The sequence below is a fragment of the Cladophialophora bantiana genome, assembly GCF_000835475.1.
Source record: "Cladophialophora bantiana CBS 173.52 unplaced genomic scaffold supercont1.10, whole genome shotgun sequence".
In the NCBI taxonomy this organism is placed as follows: Eukaryota; Fungi; Ascomycota; class Eurotiomycetes; order Chaetothyriales; family Herpotrichiellaceae; genus Cladophialophora; species Cladophialophora bantiana.
This window is the reverse complement of record NW_015971584.1, coordinates 1,405,533-1,423,133: the sequence shown is the minus strand read 5'-3', so window position 1 is coordinate 1,423,133 and position 17,601 is coordinate 1,405,533. Positions and strand designations below refer to the sequence as shown.

General features: G+C 52.0%; 5 protein-coding genes across 5 annotated transcripts; all 5 read left to right on the top strand.

The window, feature by feature from the left end:
- Window positions 1-659: 659 nt before the first annotated feature.
- On the top strand, window positions 660-1,796 carry Z519_07414 (uncharacterized protein; the record flags this gene model as incomplete). Its single annotated transcript, XM_016765149.1, has 2 exons — window positions 660-724; window positions 830-1,796. 2 exons carry the CDS (start codon window positions 660-662, stop codon window positions 1,794-1,796), a joined length of 1,032 nt encoding a protein of 343 aa, XP_016619099.1.
- A 3,617-nt stretch (window positions 1,797-5,413) lies between these two features.
- Window positions 5,414-6,951, top strand: Z519_07413 (uncharacterized protein; the record flags this gene model as incomplete). The annotated part of the gene is made up of 4 exons (XM_016765148.1): window positions 5,414-5,594; window positions 5,651-6,313; window positions 6,363-6,599; window positions 6,650-6,951. The coding sequence occupies 4 exons, from the start codon at window positions 5,414-5,416 to the stop codon at window positions 6,949-6,951; spliced, it is 1,383 nt and encodes a 460-aa protein (XP_016619098.1).
- Window positions 6,952-8,182: 1,231 nt separating this feature from the next.
- On the top strand, window positions 8,183-11,998 carry Z519_07412 (uncharacterized protein; the record flags this gene model as incomplete). The annotated part of the gene is made up of 1 exon (XM_016765147.1): window positions 8,183-11,998. One exon carries the CDS (start codon window positions 8,183-8,185, stop codon window positions 11,996-11,998), a length of 3,816 nt encoding a protein of 1,271 aa, XP_016619097.1.
- Window positions 11,999-12,822: 824 nt separating this feature from the next.
- On the top strand, window positions 12,823-13,962 carry Z519_07411 (uncharacterized protein; the record flags this gene model as incomplete). Its single annotated transcript, XM_016765146.1, has 2 exons — window positions 12,823-13,275; window positions 13,333-13,962. 2 exons carry the CDS (start codon window positions 12,823-12,825, stop codon window positions 13,960-13,962), a joined length of 1,083 nt encoding a protein of 360 aa, XP_016619096.1.
- A 2,551-nt stretch (window positions 13,963-16,513) lies between these two features.
- On the top strand, window positions 16,514-17,392 carry Z519_07410 (uncharacterized protein; the record flags this gene model as incomplete). Its single annotated transcript, XM_016765145.1, has 3 exons — window positions 16,514-16,566; window positions 16,751-16,836; window positions 16,902-17,392. The coding sequence occupies 3 exons, from the start codon at window positions 16,514-16,516 to the stop codon at window positions 17,390-17,392; spliced, it is 630 nt and encodes a 209-aa protein (XP_016619095.1).
- Window positions 17,393-17,601: the final 209 nt, after the last annotated feature.

Genomic DNA, 17,601 nt, shown 5'->3' with positions numbered 1-17,601 from the left:
ATACTACGGAGACTTTGCCGCTTGTCTTGCTGATTCATCCTTTTTTCTTCGTCCTTCGTGGTACAGTCTGGGCTCTCCTTGGGTTGCCGACGTCTTCCCTTGAATTGACTCAATCGCATCGCTTGACGGCGTATAGAAATGCGGCTTGCGCGGCCGCACATGCACTTAGTCAGCGAGCCATGATCAAAATGGTGGACTGCCCGAAGCTCTATGTTAAGAGCCCGAGCTTGGCTCTGTAGAGAGTCGTCTTGTTGAACTGATAAACTCCGTAGTTCGGTCCAAATGAATTATTACCGGACTGTCTTAACCCTTTTTGACAGGGGTTCTATGTGTCCTTGTTGGTCTGTTTGTGGCCAAGAAAAAGCGAGATTTGTAAAACGAAGCGACCTCGATCATGGGAAGTTTCTTTGGGCCAACAGTGTCGATTAACCTTCGCCAGCACGGAAATGGACTTGATGCAATGCTACCCAAGACCAGAAGAGTGCAGAGGTAGCAACCGACAGATCACCTCATTGGCATTTACGGCCTATAAAAGACCCCGGTTAGTCCTGAGGAGTTTATGACATGAATCTGTCAATCGAAACAACCTATACCGGCCACCTACCTTGTGCATCAAGCAAAGGTTTCCCTTGTCTTACCAGTCTATTGAAGCTGTCAACATGGGCTCGCTTTCCCCGAAAGAAGAGACTATTCTCATCACTGGTCTATCAGGATTCGTGGCTTCGTGAGTCGTCCCTTCCTGTGTATTCGGGTTCAACCTCGAGACTAGAGGTGGATGTTGCTCAGACCTGTTTTCCCAACGTCGCTCCTGAGCTGACTTACGCCTCAGCCATATCGCTCATGCCTTCCTGGAAGCCGGATATCGTGTCCGCGGGACGGTTCGGTCTGAGAAATCGATTGCTGGTATAAAGGAGGTTCATGCAAAGTACGCCGATCAATTGTCATTCACCGTCGTTCCCGACATGGCCGCCACAGACGCTCTTAGCGAGGCGGTCGAGGGAGCGACAGGTATCATCCACACCGCGAATCCCTTCATTTTGAACCCAAAAGACAACGAGGAAGAGCTCTTGAAACCTTCGATTGACGGGATGTTGAACGTCTTAAAAGCCGGGGCCACACAGGGCTCATCCCTGCGTCGTATCGTCCTGACGGCTTCCTTTGCCTGTGTACTCGACCTCAGCAAAGGCCTTCGTCCGGGTTATACGTATACCGAGTCAGACTGGAACCCCGCCACCTACGAAGAAGCCAAGAATTCGTCCAATGGTGGTTTCACATATTGTGCAGCAAAAGGTCTGGCAGAGAAGGCTGCTTGGGAATGGATAGAAAAGCACCAACCGTCTTTCTCTTTCACTTCCATCAATCCACCATGGATTTTCGGCCCTTCGCTGGGTGGCATAAGGTCTCTGGATCGTTTGAATGAGTCGACGGAGGCAATTTGGAAGCTCGTCAATGGATCCGCCAAAGAAGTTCCGCCCATCGACTTTGCGGGCTTTGCAGATGCTAGAGACGTTGCCCTTGCCCATCTGCGCGCCTATGAATTGGAAGAAGCTGGTGGCCGGCGATTTATTGTCGGATCTCACTTCGACTATCAGACTGCAGTGGATGCTCTCCGAGACGATTTCCCCCAGATCAAGGAGCGCATACCACAAGGGACTCCGGGTGCGCGAGAACCAGTGTACCAGCTGGACGGGAGTAAGGCGGAGAAAGTCTTGGGCATCAAGTACACCCCCATCCGCGTCACCCTGAAAGATACGGTGGAAGACCTGCTCAACGCGGAGAAGATGCTGACGGCATGAGGCTCCACCAGGGAGCCGCAGCAAGCCCGCGGACCACTATGAGGGAGTACGCTGTGGGTTAAAGCCGTCTTGCTGCGATATCTAGTGAGGTGGGGATACATTCAGGAGGCTCTTGCCTAGGCATGTACGGAGTAGTAGGTGAATGATGAGAAAACGAAACCAACCTAATGGTATGTACTCCGTCCACATTGGGGATCCGTCAATCCGGCTCCGGGCTATCGTACTTTCACTATTAACCTTGCCTCACGCCGCAAGATGGTCCAAGCTTGGGTGGCGTTGGAGCGCTTGTCTTCAGTTTTGGCAGCTAACCTCGACACCTCGACGGCAAAGCAAGGGTGTTCGTAGCAAGTGATGGTATTGATTGCGCAGCAAAACATGGTGACATCGTCAACAGAAGGTGTATCTTTTGCGACCAGTGTTCTCAATAATGACGGAGAGCAGTGATTCATTTCGCAATTGCGCGACGCAAAAGGGGATTCGACTACTGGGTAGCTGCCGCCGCCACGTGGATTCCCCTGCCGAAGCACCTCCCCAGTACTGTACTTGCAGTTACTACTGTAGCTCCTGGCTGATTCGCCCCTTTCCGTTCGGCGAGCGGAATCGTACTTATGAACAAGTTAGGCTAAGGATGCACGCTGGGAGGAGCAAGATGAGTGGCTTGGAACTCGGGTTCTGCGACGTCATCGTGCGGGCGAGATTAGTGTCGCGCGGATGTTCTGTTGCGACTCTGCGAGTCAGGAAGCATCCTCAATCGTGGGTTTCGAGAGTGACGTTTTCTTGCCGTTGCACCGCAATCACAACGCCTTGCCATCTTTGACTATCCAACTGTTGATATTTTCCATGGTTTTGTGGCGGTTCCTGCATCCCAATTGGCATGTCCGTGGGGTTCTGGACAGCAATAGTGGCAGAAAGTGAGGCTTGGAGGCGAATATAATAGGCAAAGATCGTCTGTACAGGGTAGGGATATGGCGACTCATGACAATCAAAGATTGCAGGATTCGATAGGGCGCTGGCGGGTTCGGGCACTGCCTAGTTCCAGTAACATCAGTGCTTTAGCTCCCTTGGGCTTGGAGAAGAGCCGGGACCAGGCCTGGAGACCCAGGCTGAACCCTTTATCACTCAGGATAGGGGAGCCACCTCGAGACCACAGACTTTGAGGCGGTCGGCGACCAGGCCCTAATAGAGCATAGTACCACCTTAATATCGAACTGCCGACATGCGAATGCTCGGGTCCCTGTCAGAAGTTGAAATCGAGGGGAGGTGCTTGTGACCAGTGTGGGCGGAGGGGAGATGAGCTGTGAAAACGACAGTCATGGATTTCGCACCATTCTCGGTGTCACAAAGAGGCGAAACAGCGATCAACCCTGGTGAGCTGATGGTACTGGTGAAACTACTTTACACGAGGTTGCCACGAGTTGGACAGCAGAGAAGACTGGATGTTACAGGCAAAGATTTGTGGGCTGCGGGCAATGCTGGGTATGCGAGGGTGCCGCAGAGAGTCCAAGACGCGACAAGAAACAAGGCAGCACGTGGGCTGGAAGGTCGCTCATCCACCCCGGATACTGCAAGCGGTAGACCGAGTATTCAGGGTCCTGAGATGGTACAGGCGGGTGGGTGAGATGCTTTGCAGGTACAGTAGCTACCTAGGGAGACACCTAGGCACCTAACCAGCACCCCCTTAAAAATGATTGCCTTTCATGAGTGCCCATGTACAGTGATGGTACCTACCTATGCTTCACATATAAGCACCACAAGTGCCTAGGAAAGTTGCGCAAGCACTCGTAGTGGTGGTGGGGGACCACCGCCCTTCGTCCGGGTAATACCTAGTAACAATAAAAATAAGGTCCTTAGTCGATCCCCTTCAGGGGACCGGGACCCCCCATCTCCCCATCTGCCCATCTGGTGGGCGCCCATTTGTCGTTCCTCGTTCCTTGCTCCTTGTCCTCCACGTTTCTCTTTGTCAGACAGATTCTGCAGTGACCACCAGTCTTACGGTATTGGCCACTTCGGTGCCACTCGCACACGCTGTACACGAGGCAACAACATGCTCTTTTCCTTCTCGTTTCCCAACCAGTGCAGTCACGCATCAGCCCCCTAGATGGAAGGATTATAGTGTACAGAGGGTATAGCAGGAGACCAGAGCGTGTGATGTTGATCAGATCAATGGCCTGGTCAACTGGTTAAATATCACGCCCACAGCAAATACCCAAAGCAACCTAGTCGCGCATCCAAAAGGGAAGAGACGACGAGGAGAAAGCCGGGGCGCCACCCAAGCACCTAAGCACCCAAGCACCAAGCACCCAAGCAAGTGACCCAAGCACCCAAAAGCACCCAAGCAACACCAACGCACCCCAATTCCAATTGATAGCCCCGATCTAGTCAAAGAACGTCTCTACCATGTCGACTCGGAATCGACCACCACGTACCTGATTTGATGGTTTGAATCCAGTATCGCATGCCAAAATGGTCAGAGTGGATTGCAACCACCATGGCTTTGGATTGGATTGGGCCTGCCATCTCCATCGACATCTCCATCTCCACGTTCAACTCTCTCTCTAACTCTTCTGCCACGGACTCTTTCTTGCCTCTTGAAACTTGATTTCGGCTGTGGCCTTTGGCTCAACTTTCTGTCCTTGTTTGTCATTGGGAGAGATATCGGGCACACGGATTACGAGGCCATCGACAAAGCATCTCATCTTTATTATTCTACCCCCGGCTCCCGACTGCAGAAGATACAACCCCCCTGTCCTGGGCCGCGCCCACCTGCGCTTTCTTACTCTCGGAGCCCTTTGACACAGCGTGAATCGTCCCTCCTCCTATCCTCTGGGGTCAACAACCTCACCCTCACTTTGGCCCTGTCTTTTCCCGCCGCAACCTCCGGCCTGCGCAAAGTCGCTATCCCAGCCAGCTTGAGCTGATCTAGTTGACTATCGTCGACTTCCTCTGCAGTCGACCGCGGCTAGATCAAATCCCTCCTCTGCCATCTCCCGCCCACCGCTCCCCTGTGCGACAACTGATCCCGCGAACTCAACATATCCAACGCCGTCCTCCCGCTGCCTTTCTCCTGGCACACTGCATGCCCTCGATCTGGCTCCACAACATCTCCTGCTCCACGTTGTTCTGAACAGGACCTCGAACCCTGCGGAGGCTTCCACAGACACCAGTTCAGGCGCACCTCGATCTGATCGGACCTTCTCGTAAAGAGTCTGGCGGTTGGGGAAGGAACAAGATCTCTCGAATTTAGAAGGACAGTATCCCGATTTGTCAAGCCGGTATCAAGCGATCTTCTGTTGACTCCACGTTGCAAAGCGCGGCGACACCGCCCCAGTCGCTCCATCGCAGGGCTCGTTTTGCGCTGGGTCGTCGCATCTTTCCTGCAGAGTACTGTACCACTTACTGCTGTCGTGTCAGCGTCCCTGGATCCTCACCTTTCACCGCGGCGCACCTGACGTTTCATTTGTCTGATTCGACGGGCCAATAAATTTCGGAATCAAGAGCGATTCGAGCGACGAGTCAGGGACTTTCCAACCGTGTTTGAGCGCTATATGCGCGACTGGGTAGTCTCTGCTCGCTATCTGAGCTGATCATATTCGATAAACCTCAACGGATTTGGCAACATGGAAACCACGAGCCACCGTCCCTGGGAGTCGAATCCCCCTCCCAGCCTTCCCCAGACACTCCCTTCGATAGCTTCTTTGACTTCGAAGCTCCCAGCCCAGCCGCTAGACAGAGCCCCGTCAGATCTTTCGATTCATCCGCCCCAAAGGGATTCAGGAAGCTGGATGACTCCGGGCACCCGTCAGTGTTCCGGTTCTTGCCAAATGCCAGATGTCTTGCTAACCCTCTGCTCATAGTGTCGGGATCTTCGACGAACTCCATGCCATACCTAAACTCTGCCCACTCCCCGACCGGCGCGGGGCCTTCACCTTACACTCCAGACAACCCTTCAGCGCCTCCAGCTCCCTTCAACGGTGTCTTGCATCAGCAACCCAACGGACTGCCAGCCCCCACCTCAGATCCAAACTCCAATCCAAATAGAGGCAGCGGCGACTTTGATGACTCGCGGAGGAGCAGTGTTGCTTCCAACAGCATACACACGGGCATGACCAACCTTGGGCTCGGGCCCACATCTCCATATACAAGCACCAATGCCTCTCAAACATCTCTCGTCTCGGGTCTTCAAAGGGAACGAGGTATCCAGACTAATGGATATGCGGGAGGAGGCGGCCGATACTCAACGATGAGTGGACCAATCACATCCTTTGGGTCCAATCGCGGTGGAAGAGGTGGTTTTGCCGCAGGACGAGTGGCGCCTCCGATTTTAGAGAATCCTAAACAGGAGGTCTACAGCGCAGAGGCACCCACGCGAGGCCAGGCGTATGCGTTTCCCGATCCTGACGCCCCCCGGCCACAAGGGAGAACTCCTTCAACATACTCGCGCAGAAACAGCTTTGCCGACTCATTCTCTAGCAGTATTCTGACGGTAGAATCCAACAGATTACCACCAGGCCAGCAAGGTAAGTATTCCTGACGACCGTGACACCCATGAAAACTGACAACTGCTAGAACTTCCCGAAACTCACCATCACAGTCTGCAGCACAAACAGTTAGACAGTCTTCGAGTTGACCCAGATTCTCCTAATGGGACCACTCCGTACAGTCGCACACCAGAACTTCGGGTAACTCACAAGCTAGCCGAACGCAAGAGACGGAGTGAAATGAAGGATTGTTTTGAACAGCTGAGAAGTCGGCTACCAGCGAGTCAAAATAACAAATCAAGCAAATGGGAAACGTTGTCAAGAGGTGAGCAGATATCGCAATGTGGGCCAGGACAGGATGCTGATCTTCTGTAGCCATTGACTATATTGCGCAGCTTGAAAGCCAGAATAAGCAAGCTCGAGCCGAATTTGAAAGCCAGCGAATGAAGATGGCTGAATTAGAAGCCAAGATGCACGAAATGAGTCGACAAATGCAGGGTATACAGCAACCCCAGGGCTCTTTCCCGCCACCACCGAATGTGATGCCACAAAGCCCCCTTGGATACGGGCCTCACTTCAACAACCATATCGATGGCTCCAATGAGCCAGCACGGACACTCCCGCCGATAATGAATAGCAACTCGATGCAAGGTATACAATATGACGACCGGCGGTAGTGCTATCTCCCGTGGGACTGTGTTCCCCATGTTCGGCTATTTTTTTGGGTATACTTTCTTTGGCATTTTGAAATCTTCTGTGCATTACAATGGAATTGCGGAGCTTTCAGTTAAAAGCCTCAGGTATTCAAAGAAGAGGCACGACTTCTCGGCTCCGAGGGGTAGGATCAATCAATTGATTCATGATACCATGGTCAACGGGATATGCTTTTGGGGACCGGAGCAAAATCATTGGGGCTGGACAGTTGGCGGGCCCATTTGGTCGCATCGATAGGGTCGCGACAGCTATTCGAGGTCGAAGCTGGAGGCTGCTTTTCGACTGTTAGATAAGTGGGACTGTCTTCAGACTACTGCCGACATGGTCTCTGTATATGAATGCTGGAAAACATACTCGGTGAAGCTACCCAAGACTCCAAGAGCGTCTGAGTCGCAGCCCTGCGCAGCCTTGTGAAACATTTAGGGCCTTATGTAATCCCCAATGAGCAGCTCTAATTGGCTGCCGATGCTCTTCCATCTGGTAAAACATTGACCGCGCGCGTAATTTTGTCGTCGTCTTCCTCTCATCCAATAGTCATCTGCCTTCCAACCTGGAGCAATCATCTCTGAAGAGTGGCCTAGCCGCCAGGCCAGGAGCTGTGCGACACATTCATTCTCCTTCGACATCTATGTTTGGGACATTCCGTGCGCCGCAAGCTCGGATCCAAGGAAACGTGTTGCAGCCCATAGCCTCAGACAAACAATGGGGCCAGGCAGGTCGTGGAGGAACCTCGTCTGAGAATAACCCACGCCGAACGTGGATCGGCCTTTGCGATTGTAAATATTGTTGTCTTGGTACCTATCAATCCTTTTCTGCTGGACCGATCTCCACCTTTAATCAGGTCAATTAATGATGCCACAGGGAACCTTCCTTTCTTCTTCACGCCACTCTCAAATTTCCTATTGTTATTTCTTTCTTGTTCTGTTTCTTGAATACAATAATCTCTGCTGATCCCGTTAACGGTGTTTGTTCATTTCACAAAGCAGAATTCGTTGGCTTGAAACGGTCTCACCATTTCATTCATCGAGGACGAATTGGATTGACTCGAATCATTGGCAATGAATAGAAGGCTCCAGTGACAGGCCTGAGAACCCCCCTCGACCCTGGCCCGTATTAAAGGAGCAACGCCATATTTTGTCACTATTTGTACCTCAACACGCAGTCAACTTGTGGAAATATTTTACACTGTCAATAATGGTTAGCGGGTTCAAGCAACCCCGTAGTCAGGCGGAAACTCTTCAGAGGACGGATTTGGAGTATCGTCAACCCAACAACACGGTTCCGCCATTCCCCTTGTCGTCCCCTCAGCAAGAGACTCTTACGACGTTCAAACCCGTCAATGGCAGCATCACATTGGCACCAAATGATACCTTCTTTTCACCCAATCCTTTCGCTTCCTGCATTTCCGATGATGACACCGGATCTTCCAGTGGACAGGATGAATTTCATCTGGAGAGATACAGTCAAGAAACAGCCCGGAATGAGCAATCTTCACGACCAAGTCGCAGGCAATCCGGTCGACGGAAGCGGGCGCAGCGGCCGATCCGATCCCGACCTGACAAGAAATGTCGACCGGGGCTGAACATTGTCACAGACTTCTCGGCGCAGGCAAAAAGGGCTCAGACCGACGGACTTATCATTGAGCAAGTCCAATCTCAGAGGCCTCGACTTGGCCCGAGATACGCCACATCTATCATGTCGGCTAAAGCTGAGCATGTAAGCCACTCTGTGTCCGAATCTCCTGCAGACCACGAGCTGGATCGATCCCCTAGTCAGAGGGCAGAGTACTTAAAGAGGATCATTGCTCGACAAGCTGTTTCGAAGTTGCAAGAATCACAAGCAGCCAGAAAGGCAAGGGAGGTGCCAAGGGCGACGCAAATAATGGACGCAGGCGGGCAAGATCGCGCTCTTGCCAAGGAGGACGAGATCCGAGGATCCGCCAACACCATGACTGATTTCTCCCCAGGCGCTCGATCAATCGTTATAGGTATGAGTGTCCCTGAGCATGAGTTAGCTGCCCACCGATCTGCCGACGTAGCAAGCAATGCCTGTTCTGCCAAGACGCCCGAGACACCTGCAATTGTTGTCACTCCAGCCGAGGAAACAGATTTATGGAAACCATCTTTCTTTGGTAGAACACGGACAGTACCGAGCACGTATTCTCCACACACACGGAGTGAGATACAGATTCGGCACGTTGATTTGCCCCCGGTGCCAAAAATCCCTTTCAGGCATGAGCAACACGATACATCAGGTCAAACAACGGCAGGGGCAAACATTATTCGATCCACTCAGGGACCTAGCCCAAAGAATGTGGGTAATTATGACAGCGAGGACGAACAAGGCCGTCAGTCCTTGGAGGAGGTGTCGAGATTGTCATCTGACAGCAAAGAACGGATACTCCCATCAGACATTGAAAACAGACGGCACAAATCACAGGGTTGGTGGAACCTTATGCTCTCGCCCATCCTTTCGAGGAAAGGGACAATAGTGGAGAAAGTCACCAACAATAGTCTGGAGACACCTCCAGTTCCTTGGGTACCAGCTGATGTACGACTTTCCAAGAGTGATATCATTTCTCCACTCACCTCCGAATCTCCAGAAACACCTCGGCGGCTTGGACTGGCAAGTGCGAGGGCAAGCATTTGGTCTAGATGGACAACATGGGAAAGAGAAAGGGACGGCAACACGCAATCCCATCCAGCCAATGCAAGCCCTCCTGATATTGACCCAACTCCAGCACTGCCTGCCGTCGACTTCACCAAAGGACTTGCAGCAGAATATTATCATGCATGTGCTATCGAACAGTTGAGCGGTGTTCCCTATTTCGAGTGCCAAAACCATTCCTGCGCCGAGAAGTTGCCAAAACTACTGTCTGTCTTCGACAAAGAAATCGTCGTCAAGCCCTTAGAGGATGTTCACGCCCCCAGGCAGGCAGAGGATAATACTGAGGATGACGCTCGTGCTCCCAGCAATGAAAAGCGGGAGTTATGGCGTGGCGTCTCCATCCGTTTGGAGCCTGAAGAATTGTCACCAAATGTCAGAAAAGCAGAAACGGCAGCGGTCGTCAAGGCAAGGTCCGTAGAGAGTCCAGAGCTCACGCAAGCAGAAAAGTCACAGCAGGGACCAGATCCTCCAATGACACACGCGGTTGAAAGCTCAGGGGCACGAGACCCCTTAGTCCCGGACGTGGAACTGCCCAGTCGTGAAGCTCGGCATCCCAATATTGCTTCTGTTGCGGATCAGCCGCCAGTCTTGTCACCGGGACCTGTCTCTCCAGCGATGCAACACACAATGGCATCTCAGGGCGCCGTTCCCATGACGCAGATTGACTATCCACAAAGTCACTTGCGTTTGCTGGAGCAAACAATGCCATCGGATCAACAGCAAGCGATGGCGCCAACGCAGCCACTGCCAATCACAATACATAACCACACTTTTTACAGCGATAGATTCGCAAACGGAAATAGCACTATTGGAGAGGCGAGAAGAGAGGCCATGGAACGACTCGAGTCTACCGCCTCCGTCCAAGCAGTCGGCCAAAAGCAGGAGTTGCCAAGATCAGAACCGTCAGAAGCCAAAGAGCCTGAAGCTGCGAAAAATCCAGAAGCCACAAAAAATGAAGGTCTAACATCAAAACTGAAAGGACTTCTTCGTCGAAGGAAGGAAATTGACAAGGATGATGCCGACAAGAAGAAGACGCGCCGTTGGACAGTTATCATTGGCATTATCTTATGCTTTGTGGTTCTAGCGTCTGTTCTCTTCGCCACCCTCCTCACAAGAACAGGCGACGGCACTCCCGTGCAGAGCCAGTGGCTGAATCTTACTGGCTACCCTCCAATTCCCACGGGCATATCTACCATTGCCAGACCAGATGTCGTCAAGCAGCAGTCGCAATGCGTAGGACCCAACACGATGTGGAGCTGTGCTTTGTCCAAGGAGGAGCAGTTCGAAGTCGCCCCAAACTCCCCAGACCAGCCGAATTTTCGATTCGAGATTACATTTCGAAACGGCACTGTGCCAGCAAACATGACGGTCCCCCTACACGAGCTTCGGAGGAGGTCCGTAGCGGATCTTCAGACGCGTGCAGATGACCCATTTACAAACGATCTCTTTAATCCAAACCCGACACCACCAAGTCGGGCGGACCAAATATTTATGGGTAACACAACCGACAATATCACTCAGCCGTTTGAGGGAGAACAGACTCCTTTCTATATCACATTCATCCCAGTGTTTCCTATTGACCCTGCAAATGCCACTGCCACGACATCCAGCTCGACGAGCTCGAGACTTCGGAGGCGTCAGTCGTCGAATTCGTCAGATATCATCCCAGCTCCCGACGTCCTCAGCGATGGAAGCGCAGCGCCTGCCAATCTCCTCCCCAGTGATCCATATCCATCCTCACAACCCATCAAGCTGTACAACAGAGGTCAAGCGGACGAACACTTCGGCTTTTACATCTACTACGACAAGGCGATTTTCCTACATTCGACGGCGGCTTTGAATACCTCGGAACTCGCAGATAACGGTGGGATTGACCCCGAGGACGAGAACGGAGGATCCACTCGCGACCAGTCTCGATTGCGATGCACATTCAGCCAGACGAGATTCCTGGTCCGGATGTGGACGAACCCAGCCTTTGGCGGGACGCTGCTGGCTTCGGTGCCCAATGTGACCAACAAGACCAACTCAGGGAGCAGCAATTCGGCGACCGATTTCAGCCGACCAGGCTCGTTCCTTTATCCGACGACAATCAGCATCGACCGACACGGCGGCAATATTAACAAGAAAGCGGTGTATTGCTACGGAGTCGATCAACTACAGGTTATCCAGTCCGATGTCAAGACGATTGTGCCTGAGTCTAGAAGTGTTGGAGGGACGTTGATTAATGCGGCGCCCAGCCTCGTGAACGGCACCGTTGGCGACGACACTGGATTCAATCAGGAGGCGGGCGGGATCGATGGGGGGACGGGTGGGTGTGAGTGTGTTTGGCAGAACTGGAACTAATTGACTGATTGATTGACAGCGGGGAGCTCGGGAAGGGAGATCTAGCTGTTGTCACACTCGCATAAAACTGGAGCTCCTGGAAAACGCAGGTATGACATTGGCGATAGACTTACAAAACAACAGGATGTGAGGCAGGCCTCTCCGGAGAAAGCGATCTAGAAGAAATATTAATAGAAACTAATTACGTGCCTGATGCAAGGCTGAGATGGCATTTCAGGTTAAATGGAACTCTGGAGTCTGGCTCTCGAATTGCTATTCGCCGTGCCTTTTGGACGCAGTGCTCATGGAGGTGAGACACGCCGAATGGTCATGTGATTTCTCTACCAAGTGACGTATTTGCCATGTATTTACTATAGAGGGTTTGCAACGATTACGCAAGGCGTGACATGTGTTGCATGGGAATGATGTTGAATCTAGATGTTGCCCCTGCAGATGTTCGTGTCACCACTATCAAAACTTGATTCTTCAGAAATTGCACTGCCAGCATTGTCCTTCCTTCTTCTTTCCTGGTTACTGCTACTGAGACTAGCAGGACGGCTTCTGAGTTCTCACCTACAGCGGGTTGCCATCGTTCGCCACGAAGCACAAGGGTCGTCACAAGTAAGGAGATTCGGGAATCCCTCCACTACCACTGGTAGCACTGACATGCCAGGCTCTAGGCAAAAGAGACTGGGTGACTGGCTCCAGACCACGAAGTCCACCGAGAATGGCTCAGTGGCGTGGTCCATAAGGTCGACCAGAACCCGAAAGAACTCCATCCGGTGCTGGTTCAATTCAAGGAATTGATCGAAAACAACACCCGAGTGTACATGCTCTTTGAGTCCATGTTTGAGCAAGTCCCCAACAAGGAGCCCTACAACAACGATCCGCGGGGACAAGGCCATCCCCAAGTCCGCGACTACGTTCACATGATTCATGTCATCAACCACATTTTGACCTCCCCGCCGTCCTGGTCCGAGGGCTCGGCTCGCGTTGGGCTGGTCGGTCTTCCATTTAACGCGCTATTTGACTGGCCCATGGGAACAGCCTCGGGATATGCAATGTTTCTTGATCCGGACGTTAACAAGATGCTGAAGAAGGTCCTCAATGCTTGGGGGGATTTCCTCTGCTCCCCAGAGTCGGCCAGGGTTTTGGAGACGGACGCGCGAGGAAGTTGGTTTAGTCCGCATGGCCAGCAGGAGCTCACCGTGACGGCGAATGTGGGAAAGACAAGCTACAAATTCGAGGAATTGTTCCAGTGCGAACCATCAGCACCACACATGGGCTACAAGTTATGGGTTGATTTCTTCACCCGATTGTTCAAGGAGGGTGCTCGGCCAGTTGCTAGTCCGTAGGACGACAATGTGATTACAAACGCGTGCAAATCAAAGACCTTCAAGGTGGCGCGCAACGTCAAGGCCCGAGACCATTTCTGGCTGAAGGGACAGCCATATTCGGTCATCAACATGTTAGCACAGGATGCCTGGACGGAGCAATTTGTTGGTGGCACGGTATACCAGGCGTTCCTCAGCGCATTGAGCTATCATCGGTGGCATGCGCCGGTGTCTGGTAAATTGGTCAAAGCATACCTGGTCGTAGGAACATACTACTCAGAACCTTTGTTCGAAGACTTCCAAGTCGACACGTCGGCGGACCCCGAAGGGGAAGTGACCAGTCAAGGCTATTTGACAGCCACAGCCACACGGGCAATCATGTTTTTTGAAGCGGACAATCCGGCTATTGGGCTCATGGCATTCCTGGGGATTGGCATGTGCGAAGTGTCGACTTGCGAAATGACGGTCAGGGAGGGACAGCACGTCAGCAAGGGCGATGAGATTGGCATGTTCCATTTCGGAGGCTCGACTCATTGTTTAATGTTTCGGAAGGGCGGCGATGTTGAAGGGTTTCCGGAGCCACATCCCGAGCACAACATTGCGGTGCGAAATGAACTGGCAAGGGTGAAGGCGAAGTCGACATCGACATGAAGAACAACGATGTCTTAATCCTCTAGTCATGACAGCTGTTTTGGCCGTACTGGGATAGTCTGGACCTGCATATCCAACCATGTTGTCATAATAGCCCTCAATGCCACAAATGACGTGGTCCATCTGGGGCAATCGTGTCTAGTCCGTACGCGAGAAGCATACAAGGGCGTGCAGTCGACGCAATTGCGGCTCTCACTTTTCTAAACGCATACACTTGAATTTGACTTGTACGGAAAAAGTCATTCTTGAGCTTTGCGTCTACTAGAAGTGGTATACAACTAGATTTTCTGTCCCAGAAGTCGACATCATCAATTTTGTACACATATCCATCAACCCAGTCCAGGACCAATAATCCCCTTTCGTTGCGCAACTTACGAGGAGTCATTCCCTCCAGGCTAAAAAGGGGTGTCATACCACTCGACCCGTGTGATGCTTGGGTTATCGCAATGATGCCGATGATATGGTCATAGGAAGTGTTGTACGCCTTCAATGTGTACCAGTCATTGATCTCGTCGTGAAGCGAATTTTCCGAAACCCTTCTCGCACTTGACTTGGGGGTTGCAGTGGCTGCCGTCGGGCACCCGGCCGGGAGACTTGTTCCCGGAGTTAGCTGGATTACCCTGGTTGGTATCCTTCTTCTCTCCCCTGGTGTTAACGGTAACGGACGACTCATTTGTCTCTGGCGACACCTTGTTGTCGTTGGGTTTACCGGCTTTGTGTGCTTTCCCCAAGGCACTGATCTAGTCCTCCCAAACCAGATGGGCTTCGCTGGAGCCAGATGTTTGTTGTTGGTCAGTCATATTGGTTGACGAATGGTGGGGCCAGATATAAAGCCTAGTGGTGGCCACTGGAAGGCAGATGTCTTGAAGATCAAGGAATCTTTGAGGTTGTGCTAGGTGACGAGAGAACTAGTACACCAGAGCTAAAAATAGGAGAAACAAAGATGTTATATAGATGTTATTGGATATACCTTTCGATATCAAGTGGGAGCACATTCCTCTACTCTTGGACATAATCCATCATGTGCTTCCGCTGCAGACAGTTTCAAGATGTTTCAACCTTTGGCGTGCATTAGACCTATTTTAGAGGTCAACATTCTCTTCAGATCGATTGGGATCGAAGTGCGGAGGATTGTTAGTCCTGACGCTCTATTCAAGTCCCAGGTCGTGTAGCTGGGGTGTAGCCAGAGTAGCCTCGAGCTCGAGAACCTGTTATTCGCCGACCGTAGATCTCGATTTTGGCATGCACTCAACCGTGTCCAGGACAACACGGATGCTTGCTGTGCTTGTGAATGTCACCGTGGCTGATGAGCGCGGGCTGGGATACTGTTGACAGGGTCGCGGGAGCGCCACTGTGGCAAACCACCTGAGACACTAGGCGTTACATCAACTGCGCAAACTGCCTCAACCTTGTTGTTCTTGCAGACCTGTGATAGGATGGCGACGGAATAGGAGGTTTCAGGAATGCTCTTATTGTTACAGGCCAATGTATATATAAACAGGCAGAGTCTCTCTGAATAGCCAGGGGGACAGAACACAATCAACCAGACAGATCCACAACTGTTCTGCGTTCAACAGATACAAATACGAGGCTCCAGATCCCCACCTCTGTCAACGGTGCAATGTCGTGGCTTAGGCTGAGAGCTCTTCTCTGTGAGATTCTCGCCCCACGTGAGCAGGCAAGCCGCGCATAGAAGCTTAAATTCCGTTAGCGTGGAGGAGTCCCATGTTTACAGATATGGACAAGGGTGAAGAATCGTAGAAATTAGGATAAGTACTAGTAGTGATGTGCATAATAGCTGTAAAGCTACCTAATTAGGCAAGGCGCCCTTCGCTCGTGTTTATATTCGAACTAAGCTTCAGCCTAACCATGTATACTCACGCGTTAAAGGGAGCATCTGATGCCAGCTGTTATAGCTGAGCATATACTTCGCAGCCAGCCCCAATACTTCTCAAGTTTGCACATCCTCTCAATCCAGCATGGGCGCCGGCTTGAGACGCCGACACCAGACCTGAAGCGATCCACGAGGAGACCTCAACGATAACGCGTGATTGCCAATACACTGCAATTGGCCCCCGGCGTGATGCTGCAGACCTTGATGACAATTCATTCCTAAATTCTGCAAAGGCAGTGTCAGGACTCTGCTCTTCGTGAGGAGGGAAAGACATAATCTCTCCACGGCCCAGAACCCGAACTGAGATGATAGCCAAAAGTGCATGGAATCTAGGCACAATCGTGCGAAGTGAGGATTGGACCAACAATGCAGCCCATGTTCACAACAGACTATGTACCTCGTCGTGGAAGCCACGCCGTCCTCAATCAGTCTGATGCATGGGTGACGCCCTCGAAGCTGCAGCCGAAACTTGAGCTTCGGCTTGCTCGGCATGCCTCGCAGGGACTGGAATATTAAATCGCCTAGCCACGGAAGCGCAGCATTGTGATTTTGTCAGTCTTTCTACCCTTTCGGACCATCGGCATAGATTTACCTCAACCGACGGGCTGGCATAGACGAGAGCTCTTTGACGAACGGGACAAGAGCCATGGCTCCAAGATGTATTTTAATCTGCAGGAATTGAGCCCGATCAACCTTCGAGCCTACACTACGTATGGATCCTACGTTCCCGAATCGTTCTACAATTAGCTGTATCCGACAGCACAACTGAATCACGGCTATTGGGGAATGTGCGCGGCAAACGCTTCTGCAGCCGCATTCATCTACGAATGGAATCGTCAAGGTCTTCCTGCCTCTGAGCCTTCGGGGCTCTTCATCTGATTCGACGCTCGACAGTTGGCTTTCGCAAAGTCCGATTAGGCCCTGGAATGACCCGGCAAGCAAAGATCCGAACAACCAAGACTCATTGGTCAGGGTCATTGGTCAGCCTCGTTTTCAAAAGCCTCCGTCCATGGGGTTCTGTACGGAACTCATTGGGCTTACGAAGATGCAAAATTTGCGAGACAACCCGGCGACGATCTCGTCCGTGCAGCCGCCGAAAATCATTCTGTGCATTATTTGAGACTAGACCCCGACAAACCTGATGCAGTCGAAAAGCACAAGACAGAAGCGGGGAAGGATATCATCGGAGCAATGACGCTCCTCCGTCTCCGCCAGTGCCTCGCAGATTGGGCATCCCGTAGTCTTCGGCTTTCGGTTCTACTGGCCAACTCCCCGTTTCCAGGAAGACAACGCCTCGAGTTTCTGGGCGTTGGTTTCCTTGCCGAGCAGAAGATGTCCAGCGGTCAAGAGGGGAAGCAACACGGTGCTTGCATCCCGGTTCGACGACGACACGACTTGAAATCCTGGGCCCTCTCTGACTCCGTCACGGGCACGCCGTTGTTCTGGATCGAGTACGAGTGGATCAGAGTCTTCGAGGCCACTAGCGTCTTCTGGATGACGAGACTTGTTGAGAGGAAGGAGGGGCAGAAGCCGTAGCGCTCAGTATCCCCAACCTAGAGTATCATAGAGTGTCGGACGTTGAACGGCGCAGAGCCACTACCGACCGAGAAGGTAGTTTTGGTACCACTTTGGGATGAGCATGGACATAAATGTGCGTATAAGTGTACGTTTGCGTCCATCTCTACAACCATGTTACTAGCGCCCAGGCTATAATTGACATGTATTCCGGATGTACGAGTAGAGTA